The sequence below is a fragment of the Engraulis encrasicolus genome, chromosome 4, assembly GCF_034702125.1.
Source record: "Engraulis encrasicolus isolate BLACKSEA-1 chromosome 4, IST_EnEncr_1.0, whole genome shotgun sequence".
Lineage (NCBI taxonomy): Eukaryota > Metazoa > Chordata > Actinopteri > Clupeiformes > Engraulidae > Engraulis > Engraulis encrasicolus.
Genome location: NC_085860.1, coordinates 15,988,785 through 16,006,556, shown reverse-complemented (window position 1 = coordinate 16,006,556; position 17,772 = coordinate 15,988,785). Strand labels below are relative to the sequence as shown.

The following is a 17,772-nucleotide window of genomic DNA, read 5'->3' as shown; positions in this document are numbered from 1 at the left end:
ACTTTGCAGTTTCTGTTTAATTGTTTGTGATCAAATCAAAACTGGGGCTCTGCCCTAGCAGTAAGGAAGATGGGCTCTAATCTTTTGTGATCAAATCAAAACTGGGGCTCTGCCCTAGCAGTAAGGGAGATGGGCTTTAGATCAGAGGGTTGCAGGTTCGAATCCCACTCTTGCACCCTCCATCTCACTCTATGGCTGAAGTGCCCTTAACCTCACACTGCTCCAGGGACTGTAATCAATACACCGTACTTAAAATAACTAAGCCGCTTTAGATAAAATCATCAGCTAAGTGCAATGTAATGTAATGTAATGTAGTGTAACACATCAAAGAGCCAGGCTCGCTGGCGTGACAGAACACACTCAACAGTCTAGTGATGGTCACTCCATCACACCACACAAGACATTTCAGGTTGACACCCTTTCCCAATGTGAGATCGCATTTTTAAATTGAAGAAAGTCCATATATTTTAGAGCACTGAGAGTTTTGCAAAGGAAAAGTCATTACCATTACTGGATGATCAGTCCATGTGTCAACTGAACTGTCATCTTGTGCCAACTGCTTATTATGGTATGGAGATGTGACAATGATTAAAATGAGCCAAATGTGGATAATAAATAAATGAAGAATTAAACTTTACTGCCTGTGCAGTCGCCTTCGACTGCTTAAGGTATATCCCCGAAACGCGACGCTTCCAGTCCCCAATCATTCCTACCACTCCCGTCCACCTTTTCATGAACGTTTATGATAAATACAAAATATAAAATAAATATATTTAATATCTATACATAGATCAATGACGTGCATAGACTTAAAACCAAATGACTATCGTGAAAATGAAGGAAAAAATGGGGCAAATGGTAACACTGTTTTAATGGTTCACTATTACAGTGGATATACCACATTAGGTACAGTGTAATAACCAGTGTAACAATATTTAATACCACGTCATACCAGTGTGACACCATGTACCAATTTTGTTCTTATATCATGTAGGCTGTTTGTGTGTAAGTGGTATTACATGGTATTGCATATTTGTACACTGGTATTACACTAGTATTACATGGTATTACATATTGTTAAACTGGTTATTACACTGTACCTGGTATTGCCTATTTTTACACTGGTATTACACTAGTATTACATGGTATTAAATATTGTTACACTGGTTATTACACTGTAGGCCTACCTGATATGGTAGATTCACTGAAATGGTGAACCATTAAATTAAGGAGTTACCGGGCAAATCAATCCACCCAGTCAGAAGTAATGGGCCAAATAAAAATTCCAACATTTTGAAAGTGTTGACCTCCAAACTCGAATCAGTTCATGAACCTACCCTGCAGCATTCACACACCAAATCTGGGACAAATCCATCCACCCGGTCAGAAGTAATGGGCCAAACAAAAATTCGGCCATCTTGAATTCGGCCATCTTGAAATTGTTGACCTCCAAACTCGAATCAGTTCATGAACCTACCCTAGAACATTCACACACCAAATCTGGGACAAATCCATCCACCCGGTCAGAAGTTATGGACCAAACAAAAATTCGGCCATCTTGAATTCGGCCATCTTGAAAGTGTTAACCTCCAAACTGTAATGAGTTCATGAACCCACCCTAGAGCATTCACACACCAAATCTGGGACAAATCCATCCACCCGGTCAGAAGTAATGGGCCAAACAAAAATTCGGCCATCTTGAATTCGGCCATCTTGAAATTGTTGACCTCCAAACTCGAATCAGTTCATGAACCTACCCTAGAACATTCACACACACCAAATCTGGGACAAATCCATCCACCCGGTCAGAAGTTATGGACCAAACAGAAATTCGGCCATCTTGAATTCGGCCATCTTGAAAGTGTTAACCTCCAAACTGTAATCAGTTCATGAACCCACCCTAGAGCATTCACACACCAAATCTGGGACAAATCCATCCACCCGGTCAGAAGTAATGGGCCAAACAAAAATTCGGCCATCTTGAATTCGGCCATCTTGAAATTGTTGACCTCCAAACTCGAATCAGTTCATGAACCTGCCCTAGAGCATTCACACACCAAATCTGGGACAAATCCAAACATCCGTTCAAAAGTTATCGCGTTAACACGAAAGACCTTACGCGGCGGCGACGCGGCGGCGGCGGCGGTGCTCGCAAAACCATTACATCCCTGACGCTCCGTATTTCGAGGATATAATAACAACAATCACCTACCGTATTCCAGTATGCTGGTACAGGTCAGTCCAGCTGTGGTTTAGAAAAGTGGATTCTTCACAAGGAGCCTAAACAAAACAGGGCATGCAAACACAATGAAACATTTGACTCCATCAGGAACTCCCTCTGAGACAGTAGAAACATTATACTAGAGGTCTAGTGTGTAAGATTTATTGGCATTTTAACCAACTGGACTTATTTTTGAGGCTTTAAAGGTGCACTCACTGTGTAGGATGATGGGCAGAGTGCTGCTCATTGAAACTGTGCCGTCTACTGCCAAATTTGATCTTTTCATGGATATTTACAAAATAATTAACTAATATGAACTAGTATGGCAATATTTGTACATTCAAAATGACAATGGAGAAGACCCTTTTTCACTTATGAAAAGTGCAATTTTCCCAGTCATAATGAATACTTTGAATTTGATGATGGTGGTAAGCATTCATGAAAAAGGCAACATTTGTGCATGCATTCTCTAAATAAACTCCTAAAATATTACACAGTGCACCTTTAAAGATGTTCCAGGTTTTTTTTGGCCAAGGTAACGTTTCAGTATGTTCACAGACACCTTTAGGTGTTGATCATCAACATTAGGCCTATCTTGATACTCTATCACCCCCATACTCAATTAGTGGCCCGGGGCAACTATTTTTGGCCATCGAATAATTTTGAAAAATTAAAATAAATAATAAAAAAAAAATGTTGGCGCTGTCAGCTCTTATTTTGAAATCGCGCCACAGACGCTTTGAAGAAGTGTGCCGTCCCCTCCCCCTCAGGCAGTTTCTCCCCCTTTGCCAGTCACTCACTGCGGGCTCCGGACAGAAGTTGTGTCGGCCCGACCCGGCCCGGCCGGGCCCTTTATTGGGAGGACTTTTGAAAAACTGGCCCTCTGGGACTTTTAATTGAGTACCCCTGCTCTATCAGATCTCACACACATCTAGATCCTTTTTTTCAGGTGCAGGGTCAAAGCATAAAGTTCATGAAGGCAAAAGATGAACCGCACACCGATGAGCTGATTAGACTCTGAGGAAGGGCCAGGGTGGCCCAAAATGTCACGCAAATAAAAATGGATTAAATGGGAGCCCATTGGTGTGTGGTTCATCTTTTGCATTCTTCACCATCTTGATACTCTACCTCCAGATCATCATTTGCCCCCAGCACTGTGTAGACCGTCAGTTTGAGTTCCCCGAGCTGCACGCGGTGTCCCTGCAGGATGGTGTCCCCTCTCTGGAGCAGCTGCTGGAGGCGGCTCCCCGAGGTGGCTTTCAGGCCCGACACCAACGTCCCCGAAGGCACCTCCAACAGGCCCTGTGGGGGAGGAGAACAACAGAAGAGCGTCAGAGCTGATACAGTGAGACATCTAAATATAAGCATGGTGGCCATGACTACTGTATAAAGTCACTTTTTTCAACACTACCTTATTTGGGTAGTAGGTGTTACATCTTACTAACCACACACTAGTAGTCAAACATACACTCCCTACCAGTCAAGGTGGCAAGTACATTTTCTTTTCTATCAGCCAAACTGAATATTCACCAGCATTTGGCCAGTTGTCTGGTGTTAATTTAGAGCCCTGATGGTGACACTAAAGCCAACTCTAAAGGGTGACAAGGGCTGTCTCTACATCAATAAAGATCCTTTATTTAATCTCAAGGAAAATTAATCAGGGGGTGAATAAAGGGTTTTATTGATACAGATGACTGTTGCCCTGTGGAGTTGCCTGAAATTGGCCTTAGTGTCACCACGCTTTAAAGCAAAGGACTATAGTCTTCACATTTCAAGAGCACCTACAGTACTCATGGGAGCTTGCGTAAATTCTACCAGGGAGACTCGAATTTCTCGGCTGTCAAACTTACTAGGCTAACCATCCAATCTCCCTTTTGACAGATCATACATGCGTCATCATTGCCCAGGATCGTCAACCAATCACAACGCGAGATTGGGGATTTCCCCGTTACGCATCACTCAGGCATCGTTCCCTCTCAGCCAATGGATCGCATTCACGTTTGTTTAAAAATCAGTCACTCATTCTGATCTCTGCTTTCCAGTTAAGCCGACTTTGAAGCCACCACCACCCCTCCGTCCACCGTCACCAGTGGTCTGTTAGGGGGCAGGCTACGCCCGCCTCCATCTCCGCTGGAGGATATGCCGTCCTACCCTGGAGTTCAACGCGAAGACGGGAACCTTCGCCAAACAGATTCATGCATTTTATATCAAGTGTAAATTGTTCGCCAAACGGATTCATGCATTTTTGTATCATGTCTATTGTTCAATAAATGTTAATAACGTTCATTTGCCTCTCGAGTCTTCATGGTAGAAATTGGAGTTCACTGATTAAGAGTCTGAGCGCTCAGCATTCCTTTTACTTCCGTGCATGCCAACAGACGTCTCACTGTCTACGCAAGATAAACTGTCTTGGTGTCGTACATTCCGCTGCTGGCCTGGCGCGGACCACGAGAGTCTTGTTAAAGTGTCTGGACACCCACCTGGAGGTGGCAGTGCTGAATTACGGCTCCGGGCGACACCGTCACGGTCCCCTCCAGGACGCTGTTTATCACCCTGCCATCCTCACTCACACCATACCTACTCTGGAAGTATGGAGGGAGACAGAGAGAGAGAGAGAGAGAGAGAGAGAGAGAGAGAGAGAGAGAGAGAGACGGAGGGAGAAAGGGAGAAAGGGAGAAAGGGATATGGAGAGAGCAAGTGTGTGTGTGAGAGAGAAGAGAGAGGAGGAGAGAGAAAGAAAGAGAGAGAGAGAGGGGGGGAATGAGGGTAGAGCAGTGATAGTCAGAGAGAGGGAGAGAAAGAGAGGGAGAGAGAAATACCTTCATCACATCACACATCATCACAAGGTCAACACAGAGGCGGCCAACAGTGAGCTTGTAAACTGTCCCCCAATATTTACTGATATGCCACTCTGGAGACAGTGGAAAAATGTCCCTGGTCACAACACTGTCAGGGAGTTTAACAAGAAGAATGGCTACCTCAATATGAGACAGAGTCTCCTTCTGCCAGCCCTTTTTGGTCAGCCGGCAAATGTGCTCTTTTCCAGACATAGTCATGTAGTCATAGGTCCCATCTGGTATGTATTCTGGAGGGAAACAAAATGATTACTTCATATATGCCTTCAAGAAGAACAAGAGTAGTTCTTACTATCTCACTTATATGTGAATATATACGGTATATACACACGTCAAACACTCATTGTAAATTCCTTAAATCAATAACAAGGACATTTTGTGTTAGTAAGGATGAACTTTAGGAAACGTTCTAGTAAAAATATGTGGGTCGTTTTGCTTTAAGGACTTAAAGACTTCAATGCATCCCTTGTTCCTGTATTTAAAATCCGGAGGTCAGGTTACCCATAGTTAAAGGAGTTCCTCTGAGCGTCCTCCACAGGACTGCCCTGGCCGACCTCACCGCTGCCCCCTGGGGCCCAGTTGGGGAAGTGGAGCCCGGCCGCTCCTCAGAGATGAAGTGCTTCTCGCTCACTTCTGAGCACAGGCACAGCAGTATGTCCAGGAAGAGGGAGATCTGCCATGAGTCCACAAAGTCAAACAATATGTAAAGGGAAAATAGACACTGTGTTACACTAGACTGTGGTAAACTAGCCACAATTCCAAGGCATGCCAGAAGTCGGACCAACCAGCCTAAAAGAAGTAAAGGTTTTGCCATATTTTCCTTTTGTCTGTACTCCCAACATAACATAAAAATGATCTTCAACAGCTCAAAGTTCCATGCACAGCTCCTAGGTGCTGGTAAACGCAGGAGTGTTCAATACTTCAAAAGAAAGAAGTCTACCGCACACTTTCTTGACTTAACGCTCGTTTATTTAGAGCGAACAACGCGTTTCGCCTCAGTGCGTCATCAGGCTCGCTCAGGTATTACCTGAGCTCTGTCAGGTGTGGCTTAAATAACATTGTGTCACATGGTTTTCTCTTTATGTCATATTTTTCAAATGCAACATGTAATACATAGAACTATCTACAATAGAAAAACAGAGCAATCCCATAATTTGTTAAACTATTGACTGAGATGTGCAAACTTCAGTCCACCGGGCTCAGGGAATTGGCTGAAACAAATACGTGGCAGAACATTACAGAACTTTCTGACTTGGAAACCTCCATCTATACGACACTATCCATGCACTGCTCTGACACAACGCTTTGATGTTTAAGCAATAATCTGTTCATATAATCCAAATCTTTCCGGACAGACCATAGAGACATTCGCCAATGCGCCCGCGTGCAGGCAGTCAAGTCTGGTGTGAATGAGCCGTGAGGGTGGTGTACCGGTACCTGTAGGGAGGGAGCTCCAGAGTCCATGCCCATGTAGGTGCACCCGTCCAGGGGAGAGGTCACGTGGGTCTGGAGCAGCCTCTCAGACACCCCCCGGCACAGGAACACAGGCCCCGACACCTGCACCACGCACAACCACAACCACACAAAACTAAAAAGCCTTGAAGTATGTGGTGTGTGAAGTATGTGGTGTGTGAAGTATGTGGTGGTTTGAAAGGCAGAGTTGTATAAAGTAAAAGGACTCTTACAAATGTAATTACAACACTCGTGGTACGATATTACATGGTTTCAACTTTGTAATACCATACTGCTAGTGTTGTAATTACACCTGTAAGAGTACTTCTACTTCTACTTTATACAACACTGGACTTAGGTTGATACGTACTGCACTTAGTAATATGGAATGCTAGTGAAACAGTATACAATGTGTTCGATACAGTAAGCCTGGACATAAGCAATATCACTAGTAAATTCGGAAATATTACAATACAACTATTACAATACGTTATTGCACATGATATACTACGTATATGTTTAATATGCTTAAAGGCTTAAATGACTGATATAGTTCTATCTTAGTGGCTATTAAGTGAAGTCAACGTAAAGATAGCAGATGATTGTAATGCATGTATTCTAGACGGATCTGTATTGGGCTTTTCAAATTTGCATTTTGCACATGTGTCAACGTATTCATTGACATTTGCATTCATTGACATTCTACATAACGGGCACTGCACAAGGACAAGTTCAGTGTTCACAGCGAGGGCTTTGTGAACCTGCATCTAAAGTTCATATTTGAATTTCAAACGATTATTTGAATTTCTCTTCAGTTGATGTAGTTTGGTTCCTATCATCCGAATAGCTTTGGATTGGTCTCAAACATCGGCAGAATGTCATTTCATGCTTTGTGACACATCACTGAAATGCAATTTAACCACCAAGACACATTTCCAACTGTCTTCGTCTGTCTGAGCCTGGAAACACACCATTGGCACTTTCCCATCCGGTAGAGCTGCTTGGCGTATACGCTCCTCTGATCCTCTGTAGATGATGTCACGCACACTTCCCTGCGGAAATCACAGCAACCAAGTCAGACGCTCAGAGAGAGCAATGGCAATCACACAGACAGGCAGGCAGGCACGCACACAATTGCACAAGCACACGGACGCACGCAAGCACACACACACACACCTGGCTCTACAATATGATGACATCCCTATCCCAGATTGACCTGTATATCACACAGACACAATTCATGATTGGTGCAGGAGGATGGAGCAGTGTTTGGAAACTTGAAACACACACACACACACACACACACACACACACACACACACACACACACACACACACACACACACACACACACACACACACACACACACACACACACACACACACACACACACACACACACACACACCTGGCTCTTCAACACGATTCCATTCCCATCTGACACTGACCTGTGTATCACACAGATAGACTCCATGATTGGCGGCGTAGGAGACGTCTCCAGGCAGCGCCATCACCCGAACACCAGAGAAGCCCTCCCAGGTCATCACTGAAGACAAGGCAAGGCCAGGCCAGAGTTTATTTATACAGCACATTCCATACATACAGCAGGGGTCAAACAAACTTGGAATATACACACTTTTTAAGTATGCACTGTATGTGGAAACAAAATGGGCTAAAGGCTGAAAGACTGTTGTCTTCTCTCCGGCATGTTGAGAACAACGTTAACAACGCTAGTCTACAGGTCCCTGTCTTTCGTTTATTCATTCCCAACAGGACCAATTGACTTACATTGGCTTTCCCCCCAATGTTTTCCCCCAAAAAAGGGTGTAACGCACATGGCGCGCGTGACATCGTTCATGCATATACAGCACATTCCATACATACAGCAGGGGTCAAACAAACTTTGAATATATAGACTTTTTTAAGTATCGGCTGTATGTGGAAAATAAAATAGTCTAAAGGCTGAAAGACCGCCGTCTTCTCTCTGCCGCCGCGCCACGCGGCAGTGTGTAACTAGCCTCGCTGTGGCCCTCAGCTGGTCTGGAGGGGAGGCGGAGGAGCAGGCATGGGTTTGGATTTTTCATACTAACATACTCCATATACCATCCCTAAAGTTAGTGCTGTGGCCACCATCCTACACAGTGCACCTCTAATGGGAGTGGAGTGGAGAGAACAGGCTGCAGAGGGCAGCTGGAGTGCTGTATGGCTGTGGCCCTCACCTGGTCTGGAGGGGAGGCGGAGGAGCATGTCCGTGCTGCATACCCACACTCCTGGAGGAGAGCCTGGACACACCTGCACACGGGGAGCCACAAAACACCCACCACATTACAACACCTGATTAACATTAACCATTCATTGTGAATAGTCCAGGACCTTGTTTATCAAAAGCTTTGTTGCTAACCAGTTATTAACTTAGTAGTTGTCTATGGGAAACTGCTATTGCAACCAAGTCTGCTAACTTTGTTAGCAAGGACACTGCTAAGAAACACACCCCAGTTTTGGAATGCAGTAGTGGGGTAGGTTAGAGGCAATCGTATGTAGTTAATGCGCCCATTTAAATTACAAGACGGTTGGTATGCTGTTGTTGTTAAATGTACCGGCAGGAAAGCCGACAGGGGGGTCAAAGGGGTCAGTTGTCTCGAGCCCAGGGAGAGGGGCCCAGAATTGCGTTCTCATTACATTGTATGTATTGGGTGTGGGGCCCAATTCAGATGACTTTGTCCTGGGCCAAAGCTGTCAGCGGTCCTGTGTACCGGTATACTGTCAGGTCACATAGACCTTTTTCCATCTGCACATATCAACATCCTATGTTGTGCTTTTTATTAAATCCCAAAACCTTTAGACAAGACAGACCAAACATGTACACCATGGTCCTGTTCTGTAAGAAACTACCATATCATGACTCAGTTGCCATCTTCAAAGGCAAATATCCCCACAGACAGTACAAGAAAAGCTGCAGTAGCTATTAGAGTAGCTATTCTCCAGAGTATTGGACCAACACCAATCATGCAGCAGTGCCTGAGACCTGACTTAGTGCTCGTTCGCGAACAAGCCAATTCTTTTGAACGGCTCCCAGAAGTGAACAATGGGAACCGGATCACAGCTGGGGGAGCCACTCGACCGCTTTTTCGTTCATTTTTCATTAATTCTAAGCACGTGACCTTGACTTGAGTACTTTAATTTGGGGGAAAAACACAATTTTCTGCCTTAAAGAGTGGCAGAAACGATTTTTAGAAGCAGGAAGATAATCAGTTTTTGTTTGGAAAAAATGACCTAGAGGTGGAGTCAAAATATGACATTCTAAACACTGAATAAATACTTTTAAAAAGAGCCTAAAGAGCGTGAGAGGGGCTCTTTGAACGGCTCTCCGAAATGAACGAGCCACTATGATCTGGATCCCGTCAAAGAGCCATACATCCCATCTCTACTACTGCATCTCTTAATTACTTACCTGATGGGAGAGATAGTCCAGCATCATGTCCAGGCAGCACACCGGGCTCTCCACCGGCTGCTGAGTGCCCCCTACTGGTAGCCAGCAGAACGCACGGCCACAGCTGTCCCAGGGGAAATCTCTCCCCTGCACAACAACAAAGTCATTACAATGAGATATTCCCCAAAAGAATAGGCTGGCAAATTCATATGTCTAAGGGAGAGAAATCTTTGCACTTTTTGCACTTACTGTGTGAAGAATGAGAATGCGGGCATCGTCCAAAACATCTGCAGTCACCACCTGCCAAGACAAGATGACAAACAAGTTATTTAGCATCGACGAAGCATGCTAATATGTATCACACTGTTACAGTATAGGCATCATAATCTTCTGTTTGGTAGTTGACCTACAGAGACCAGTGTGTGATTATTTCCCTGAGGGTCAAAAGACTTTAGTTGTAAGCATCTGGATTTCTTTTCATGACCAGGATCAATGACCATTTTCAAAGGCCTGAGTGTTTACATGCACTTACAGCAGGGGTGGGAAACCTATGTCTTGAGGGCCGTTTACGACCCTTGAGGCCGTTTTATCCGGCCCCTGAAATAATGTTAATGTTCATGCTTCACATGAAATATGACATATTTTGTAATGGAATCTTAGAAATTTGCAATACAATTGTTAAGTTATATTCAGGGGACCTAGAGAAGCTGGGGTCTGTTTTAAAGTTGGCTGCCTTCAATATAGGCCTTAAGTGCATGGGGGAAATCCTGGTTTGTGTTCACAGTACGGGCCTCAGAGGACCCTTTACAGCCCTCGGATGAATTTGAAGTGTCCCCTCAAATGAAGAAGGTTCCCCACCCCCGGTTTACATTCACTTACAGTGTGTCCGGCTCTGGCACTGAGGTGTTCGGCTGCCACCAGGAGGGCGTTGAGGGTGGCTCCCCCGCTGCCCAGGCGTGCCTGTGGGTCAGCCACTGTCAGCAGCAGGGCCCCCGCTGGAAGACCCCCACGCTGCTGCCGCAAGTCCAGCTCTAGGAAGGAGGGGGGAACGTGGAGTGGTGAACTTAGTGCACAGTAAAAAATAACATGTTCATTCAACACAATTTATGGGCAGTCATTGGTAAGCGGTTAGGGTGTCAGACTTGTAGCCCAAAGGTTGCCGGTTCGACTCCCGACCCGGCAGGTTGGTGGGGGGAGTAATCAACCAGTGCTCTCCCCCATCCTCCTCCATGACTGAGGTACCCTGAGCATGGTACCGTCCCGCCACACTGCTCCCTAGGGTCGCCATTGAGGGCCGCCCCCTTGCACGGGTGAGGCATAAATGCAATTTCGTTGTGTGCAGTGTTCACTTGTGTGCTGTAGTGTTCTGTGTCACAATGACACTGGGAGTTGGAGTTTCCCAATGGGCTTTCACTTTCAACACACACAGACTAGAAGATGTTAAATTGACTCTCCAAGTGTTTACTTAACACTGCTGTTTTGGGGGGGGGGGGGGCATTTTTGGACGTAATTACAATAGTGCAGTGAAGTGTTGGACAGTAAGTGAGTGGGAGAGAAAGACGAGGAATGGCCGGCAAAGGACCCGGGCAGGACTCGAACCCGGGTCAGCCGCGCAACAGACGAGTGCCCTACCGTTAACGTCACGTTAGGGCCTACACTGCATTTTTTAATGCATGTGCTTCATTAGAAGCATGCATGAAATTGTGATTAAGTCTAGTGATAAGTCTAGAGAAGGACGTGCACATCCAAGGGAGCAACTTCAGGAGGTGCCAAATCGAAAAAGCACACTTCAGGAAAAAAGGGAATATATTTCATTTTCCACATTGCTGGGAATTGCAGAAGATCTAGGGTTGGAACATTGCTCTGTACAATAAATTAAGTCTTTTGCAAGCACTGTGTAAATCATTTCTCTTTTTCCTCAAAGGTGGGGGGATGCAATGTACAGTCATGACTCCATTTTAAATCATGTGACAGTGGTCTTTTGTTGGTAATAACAAAACTGCCTTTTGAAAAAACAAAAACAAATATTACATCCAAGATATACATTAATTCTCCTTCTGACAACTCTTCTCTGGATAGAGCTGAGAAAATATTTCGTTTGTCTTCCCATATCTGTGGTGGCAATACAACAGCAATTTGCACTATGAAATCATCGCCCAATTGCACAATTGTAGCACTATGTTATTTTGTTGGTCTGACCCACAAATCATGCATTTCCATTGCACTGCTGTAGTGTGTATGTGTAGATCACATGGATTTGTAAGTGTGATGATATATGCTATTGAGCATATTTAATTTCCTTTGAGATACATAAAGTTACATGCCCCATAAAATAATGTGAAGGGAGACAATAAGGCCATTCTGTTCAAGTAAGAGCCTGGGAGGTACATGAGATGACAGTGAGGAGAGGGTTTGATTCAGATATGTTCTGGGCCGGGGGGATAGGGAGATGGATTCAAGTCCACAGCAACCCCATTTTAAATATGGCCTTGTGCCTTCTCTCCTCAGCAATACATTCTTTAATTTCCTTCGGGATTAATAAAAGCACTCTAACCTGCAACCAGCCAGAATGGAGCACCCTCTGCTATACTAATGTAACACAGTGGGTTACTGACTAGTGGCCACTGTCCGTGAAATTGAAAAGTAATCTGAAATGCCGTCTGTGCCCAGGACAACTAGTCTGACCCCTTTGTCTATCCCCACCCCCCTTACCGTCATCATGTTGGAAGCAGTGTAAATCAAAATATTGAAGTTGCAAACTGTCTCTCCAGCAATATAATAATAATAATCATCATTTTAATAATAATAATAATAATAGGCCTAATAATAATACCCGCAAACAAAAAAAATCTGGTGGATCAGGTGAGGTGAACAGGTAGGCTAAAAAGAGGATCCTGCTTGACTGGAAAGCACATGATCTATTGTACACAGAAACCAGCATGCATCTCAGGAGGAGAATCACGTGAGTTTGGCTGATATCTATGTGCTGTGCTGTGGAGTGTAAATGGGAGTTTGCCTGTGGACCTTTCATTTCTCTATCTTTCATGTGCTTCTTTATTGTGTTGATAAATCGAGGGACACTTGAATCCATTCAGAAGGTGACTTTGGATTTTGTTTTCCTTTCAGATCAGAAATGGATTGCAAAAGATCAAATCATTGCACATCACCTAATTAAATGTTAGTGTACAGAAATATATTTTAACATCCCGCACGGATACGTTGTAGCCTAGCTATTGCCATCCCACAGCTAGGGATGCTTATTATTTTTTTCAGTAGGCAAAACAGTGAGACAGATCGTGTATGATGTATTATGCACCATGTCATCATATGTGCTGTTATTTTAAAATATCAAGTTTTATAGGTGCAAAGTTGACCACTTGTGCAGATGGCACATGACTGGCAAATCATTGCACAGACTAAAGTAACCTGTCTCGCTCTAGCTACAATGTAACGTTCCATGACTCATGAGAAACAAAGTTACATTCGGGGATAGACAGAATTACAATGTAACCGGGTCAGGATAACCAGACTGGCATTTAACCATCCGATCTCTTTGGGGTAAGGTCGTGCTTCAGCAATTCGTGAAGTAAATGAAAGCAATCTAACTAGCCTACTCACCTCGCTGAAATGCATAGACACTATCCTTATGTTGACAAGTTAAAACAACAACAGTCCATTGTATGATTTCGTCGGTCGCCATTCTAGACTAATTCTCCTCATAACAAATGTGCAGATCAGCTGAGAAGTCACCACAACAGAGAACTTCCTTGCTCATAACCAGAAAGCCCTATCCTTGTCCTTTTGAACAGTCCGGTTTTGAACCCGGAAGAGCTTTTAGACAGCATTTGAGCTGGAGCTCCTTTATATTTTCCCTGAATCTATGCACGCATAAACAGCAAACACCGACAATAAAGGGAAGGTCTATGCTCTACAAAATGATCACAGCCAACGCTGTCTCATGTTAGCGATATAATTTCACATTATATTGTAAGCTTTAAGTTACTAGTTATGAACATATTAGAATGCTACTGCTGCAGCACACTGCACGGCACTAGCACGGCAAAATAGGCTATTACAGGTGCCAAAGGTCAAATAAAATCCTCCGGATTTTCTTGCTAATACAGTACGTTCGACGCCATATGTCTACGTGACGTCACTGCTCATAAATACGTCTCTGTTTTTCCTCGTTCTTTCTTTGTCTTGCTTGCTTTGCCATGGTATTCATCTACATGCAGATTGTTGTTCTCTAGGCTTTTCATGCGAAATTAAAACTTAAGTTTGTCTATAGAGCTCTGTCAACAAGTATCAACAAGTAGGCTATTTCTATTACCATGTGTTGATGCATTTCACAATAGCTTGTATTTCACTCTGTCTTTCATTTTGATATATTCATCATCGAGCATTACGTGTGCTGTACATTTTTAAGCTTTATTGTAAAATTCGAATGGGAAAACTACATAGATATACTGCCCTCGTATGGACAAAGACGGATTACTGCATGGGCCTACCAGGCCAGAGTCAAGAGGGGCTCTGAAGGCCAATCCTCTAAGTTAACACCTGGCCTAAAACCTGGAACCTTTTAATAAACTAGCAACACCTACAGTATGAGGGGCACCTTTGTTCTTCTCTGGCCCAGGGGCCCTTGGAATCATGATCCGCCCCTGCGTGTGTGGACATCACTGAGCTCACACGTACACACACACACACACACACACTGTACACACACACACAATTGATATAAGGAAATCTATGCCTACATCTCATAGGGCCTACGGTATAGTCCTAAAACAAAAAAAGTGGGTAGACTTAAATAATCCAGTGAGAGGAATAGAAACACACTTGTGAAAAATGCAGGTGCAAAAGAAAGCATTTCAGAGGCATTTTCCAAATCGACCCCTTCTTTTTATTGAACAAAAAGCATTTACATTTAATATGTTTGACTTGTTCCCTGGGTTATGTAATAACCACACATTGTACTGGATACTTAAAAACAACATTTTCGGCATAAGAACAAAAATTTGGGATGGTTAACAATAAATTGGCATTTTATATATGTAGCCCTCTTCCGCAAAACATCAAGATCTGTATATTTTTTTATACATTCACAAATCATTAATATTATTATTGTAATGGCATCAAGTGTTACCTGGACCACATGAAGAGGCCATTTTTGGACAATTTGCACAAGGTCTACATGACCAGGGAATCCACTCCCTGGAGCCACAACATTTTATATCCAGTAATATAAGCAGGTGGAGACATTCATACAAAACCATTTACGGTACAAAACAAAACCAGCACAATGGATCCAGCTCCCCAGCACCACATTGCCATTGAGATATACTACACCACTTCCCTTGGACATAAGCAGCCATGTTGCCCTGCTGTGTTTCTTTTTTTTTTTTTTTTTGGTGTGGTTGGAATACACATCCTAGACGGTCACCTCAAAGATAACTGATGCACATTGTTATTATTACTTATTATATGGTTGTGACGTCATCTGTCGAATGCTCCATTCATTTCAACGGGACTCCCCAACGTTCGGACGTCTGTTATTTTTCGATAACGGACGGGTTGGTCTATAACAGACCGCTGTCAATGGCAACAAGACTTTTCACTGCTAAAGCGACTTTTCAACAAGACTCTAATCAGCTGCTGTGATAGACAGCACCCGTTGTCCTGGCTACCGCTGTCAATGGCAACAAGACGTTCACTGCTAAAGCCACTGGCTTGTATACAAGTCAGTGGCTAAAGCGAATGTTTCATATCACTCCGCAGGGGGTCCGGTCTTTTGTCACTCTAATCAGCTGCTGTGATAGACAACACCTGTTGTCCTGGCTAGCCAACTTAGCTGTTGCCTAGCGGTGTTCCACAACGGCACTGTTTTGTTTTGCGCAGCAACAATCTTAACATTAAATAGGTCTAAAGAAATGGCCCCTCATGTGTGAATCATTTAAGTATATCCATATAATAAGCGGGTTAACTTTCGGCGAGTCGGTCGCTTTGTGGAATAGCAGCACTTCAGAGAGAACAAGACCCCTCCGCTCCGCGTCGGGGTCTAAAGATTCTCTCTGTCGTGCTGCTATTCCACGGTAGCGACCTTCTCGCCGAACGTTAACCCTTACTTAACACATTAAGCTGGAAAAAATAAACAGTTTTGGTTACGGCTTTTGTCTCTTTTTTTTCCCTTACACATTGGTGCATTCAAACATACTGGATCTCAAATGGCCCACTTGTGCACTTAGGGCACTAGGTTTCAGTGCGTAACTAATACGCCATACGAACTGAAACAGGAACACTGAAGTGCACAAGTGCACCATTTGAGATCCAGCAATAGATGCCTACCAATGACACCGTATACAGATAGCATACACAATGGTCAATGGCTTGTGGTTTTTTTTCCCCTCCAGGCATTCCTGGTCTGATGATGTTTTAAGAAGACAACAGAAAGGAACACTGACGTTTGAGCATTGACGTGTCACAACATATGGCTTCAGCATACAAGCTCAGCATCCTTGGGTGGTGAATGATGTGGTTACTAGGTAGGAGAATTCCGTTTCTAAAACAGAACACCCCACTGGCATCTTCCCCTTTAAACCTGAAATCTGCATATGTTGGAGGGTGGGTGTTTGGTTTCTGAATCCTTACAGGAACAGCAGATCCAACAAACCTTTAGGTTTGTGTGATTGTCCCATCTAGTAGTACTGGACTCTTTGTCTAGCAGTGATACAAATTCAATTAAAAAAAGGACAAACAAACAAAAAATAAACAACTATGTCAGCTTTGCACCACCATCTGAAACAACTTAATTTTGTTATTAATGGAGGGGAGGAAATAATCTAAAAACATACCTGTCTATGTGATGATGGTCTAACTAAGGCAGTATCCTTCCTGTTATACATTTCAGTTATTCTTCTTCCTGCTCCAGAAAGCAATGCGTTTGAGGAACATAGCTAGCTAGAACAGAACTAGCTAGTGCTAGTGGCCTACAGCACATCATGGGAAATTGAGTCTTTGAAGCAATTTCTCCATTTTTCATTGACATGTATTATAATACAATGTCAATGCTCCATCTATACATGCGTAGAGACACAGGGGAAAGAAACTGGATCAAAATGTTTCCCTCCAATCACTCCCCCTCTTAAAGATGACACATACCGGTAATCAGCATTTGATTTTAACCAAGGGCATGTGATGTGATCTATATGGACATTTCTTTACCCTTTGGTAAAAACACACAAGTGTTGACAACATATTCAAAAGGGCAATTACAGAATCAGATGCAGATACAACTACAGTTGATTGGAGATGCTCTTTCTGGTTTTAAATATGAATATGGACTAGTTGACGCTTTATAGTGTGTTGACAGGCTGCCCTTTTGTTTTATGGGTTATGTTTTACGAAGTAAAAGCTGGCAGGGAATTCATAATAATTTGCATGATGATGAACCTTCATTATTGCAGAGCAGCCGAGAGGACCTCTTGTTTTTAAAAACCCTGTGCTAAAGACATGTATGTGCAAAACAAAACAAAAAACAAAACAAAACAAAACCTTTCCATCAAACTTGCATGCCAGACATCTCTAGTGTGAGTAAGGCAAAGAGAAGACAGAGAAACATCACCAGGAGTAGGAGGAGGCCCATCCACACTCAGGGCTTTGCACAATGGACACTTCTCACCGAGTAGAATCCAACATGTGGATTATTAGATTATGTGATCCAGCACAAGTCAGCCACGTTCAATTTGAGTGTGGAGATTTGATTCACACACCCACACACCCAGCTGAGCCAAATGCTAGTTAGTGGGATGTGTGTG

At 43.6% G+C, this 17,772-nt stretch overlaps 1 protein-coding gene across 1 annotated transcript in view; it reads right to left on the bottom strand.

Annotated features, from left to right (window-relative positions):
- Positions 1-13,857, bottom strand: part of LOC134447355 (L-fucose kinase) — a 30,333-nt gene extending 16,476 nt beyond the window's left edge. The window contains exons 1-13 of the mRNA XM_063196784.1: positions 13,577-13,857; positions 10,838-10,989; positions 10,208-10,258; positions 9,980-10,105; positions 8,748-8,820; positions 7,977-8,074; positions 7,500-7,580; positions 6,514-6,633; positions 5,578-5,749; positions 5,200-5,306; positions 4,702-4,803; positions 3,350-3,523; positions 2,213-2,280 (exon numbers count right to left, since the gene is read on the bottom strand). Of these exons, the coding sequence (XP_063052854.1) occupies positions 2,213-2,280; positions 3,350-3,523; positions 4,702-4,803; positions 5,200-5,306; positions 5,578-5,749; positions 6,514-6,633; positions 7,500-7,580; positions 7,977-8,074; positions 8,748-8,820; positions 9,980-10,105; positions 10,208-10,258; positions 10,838-10,989; positions 13,577-13,658 (1,406 nt within the window). The 5' untranslated portion in view covers positions 13,659-13,857. The remainder of the gene's footprint in view (positions 1-2,212; positions 2,281-3,349; positions 3,524-4,701; positions 4,804-5,199; positions 5,307-5,577; positions 5,750-6,513; positions 6,634-7,499; positions 7,581-7,976; positions 8,075-8,747; positions 8,821-9,979; positions 10,106-10,207; positions 10,259-10,837; positions 10,990-13,576) is intronic.
- Between the last annotated feature and the right edge of the window lie 3,915 nt (positions 13,858-17,772).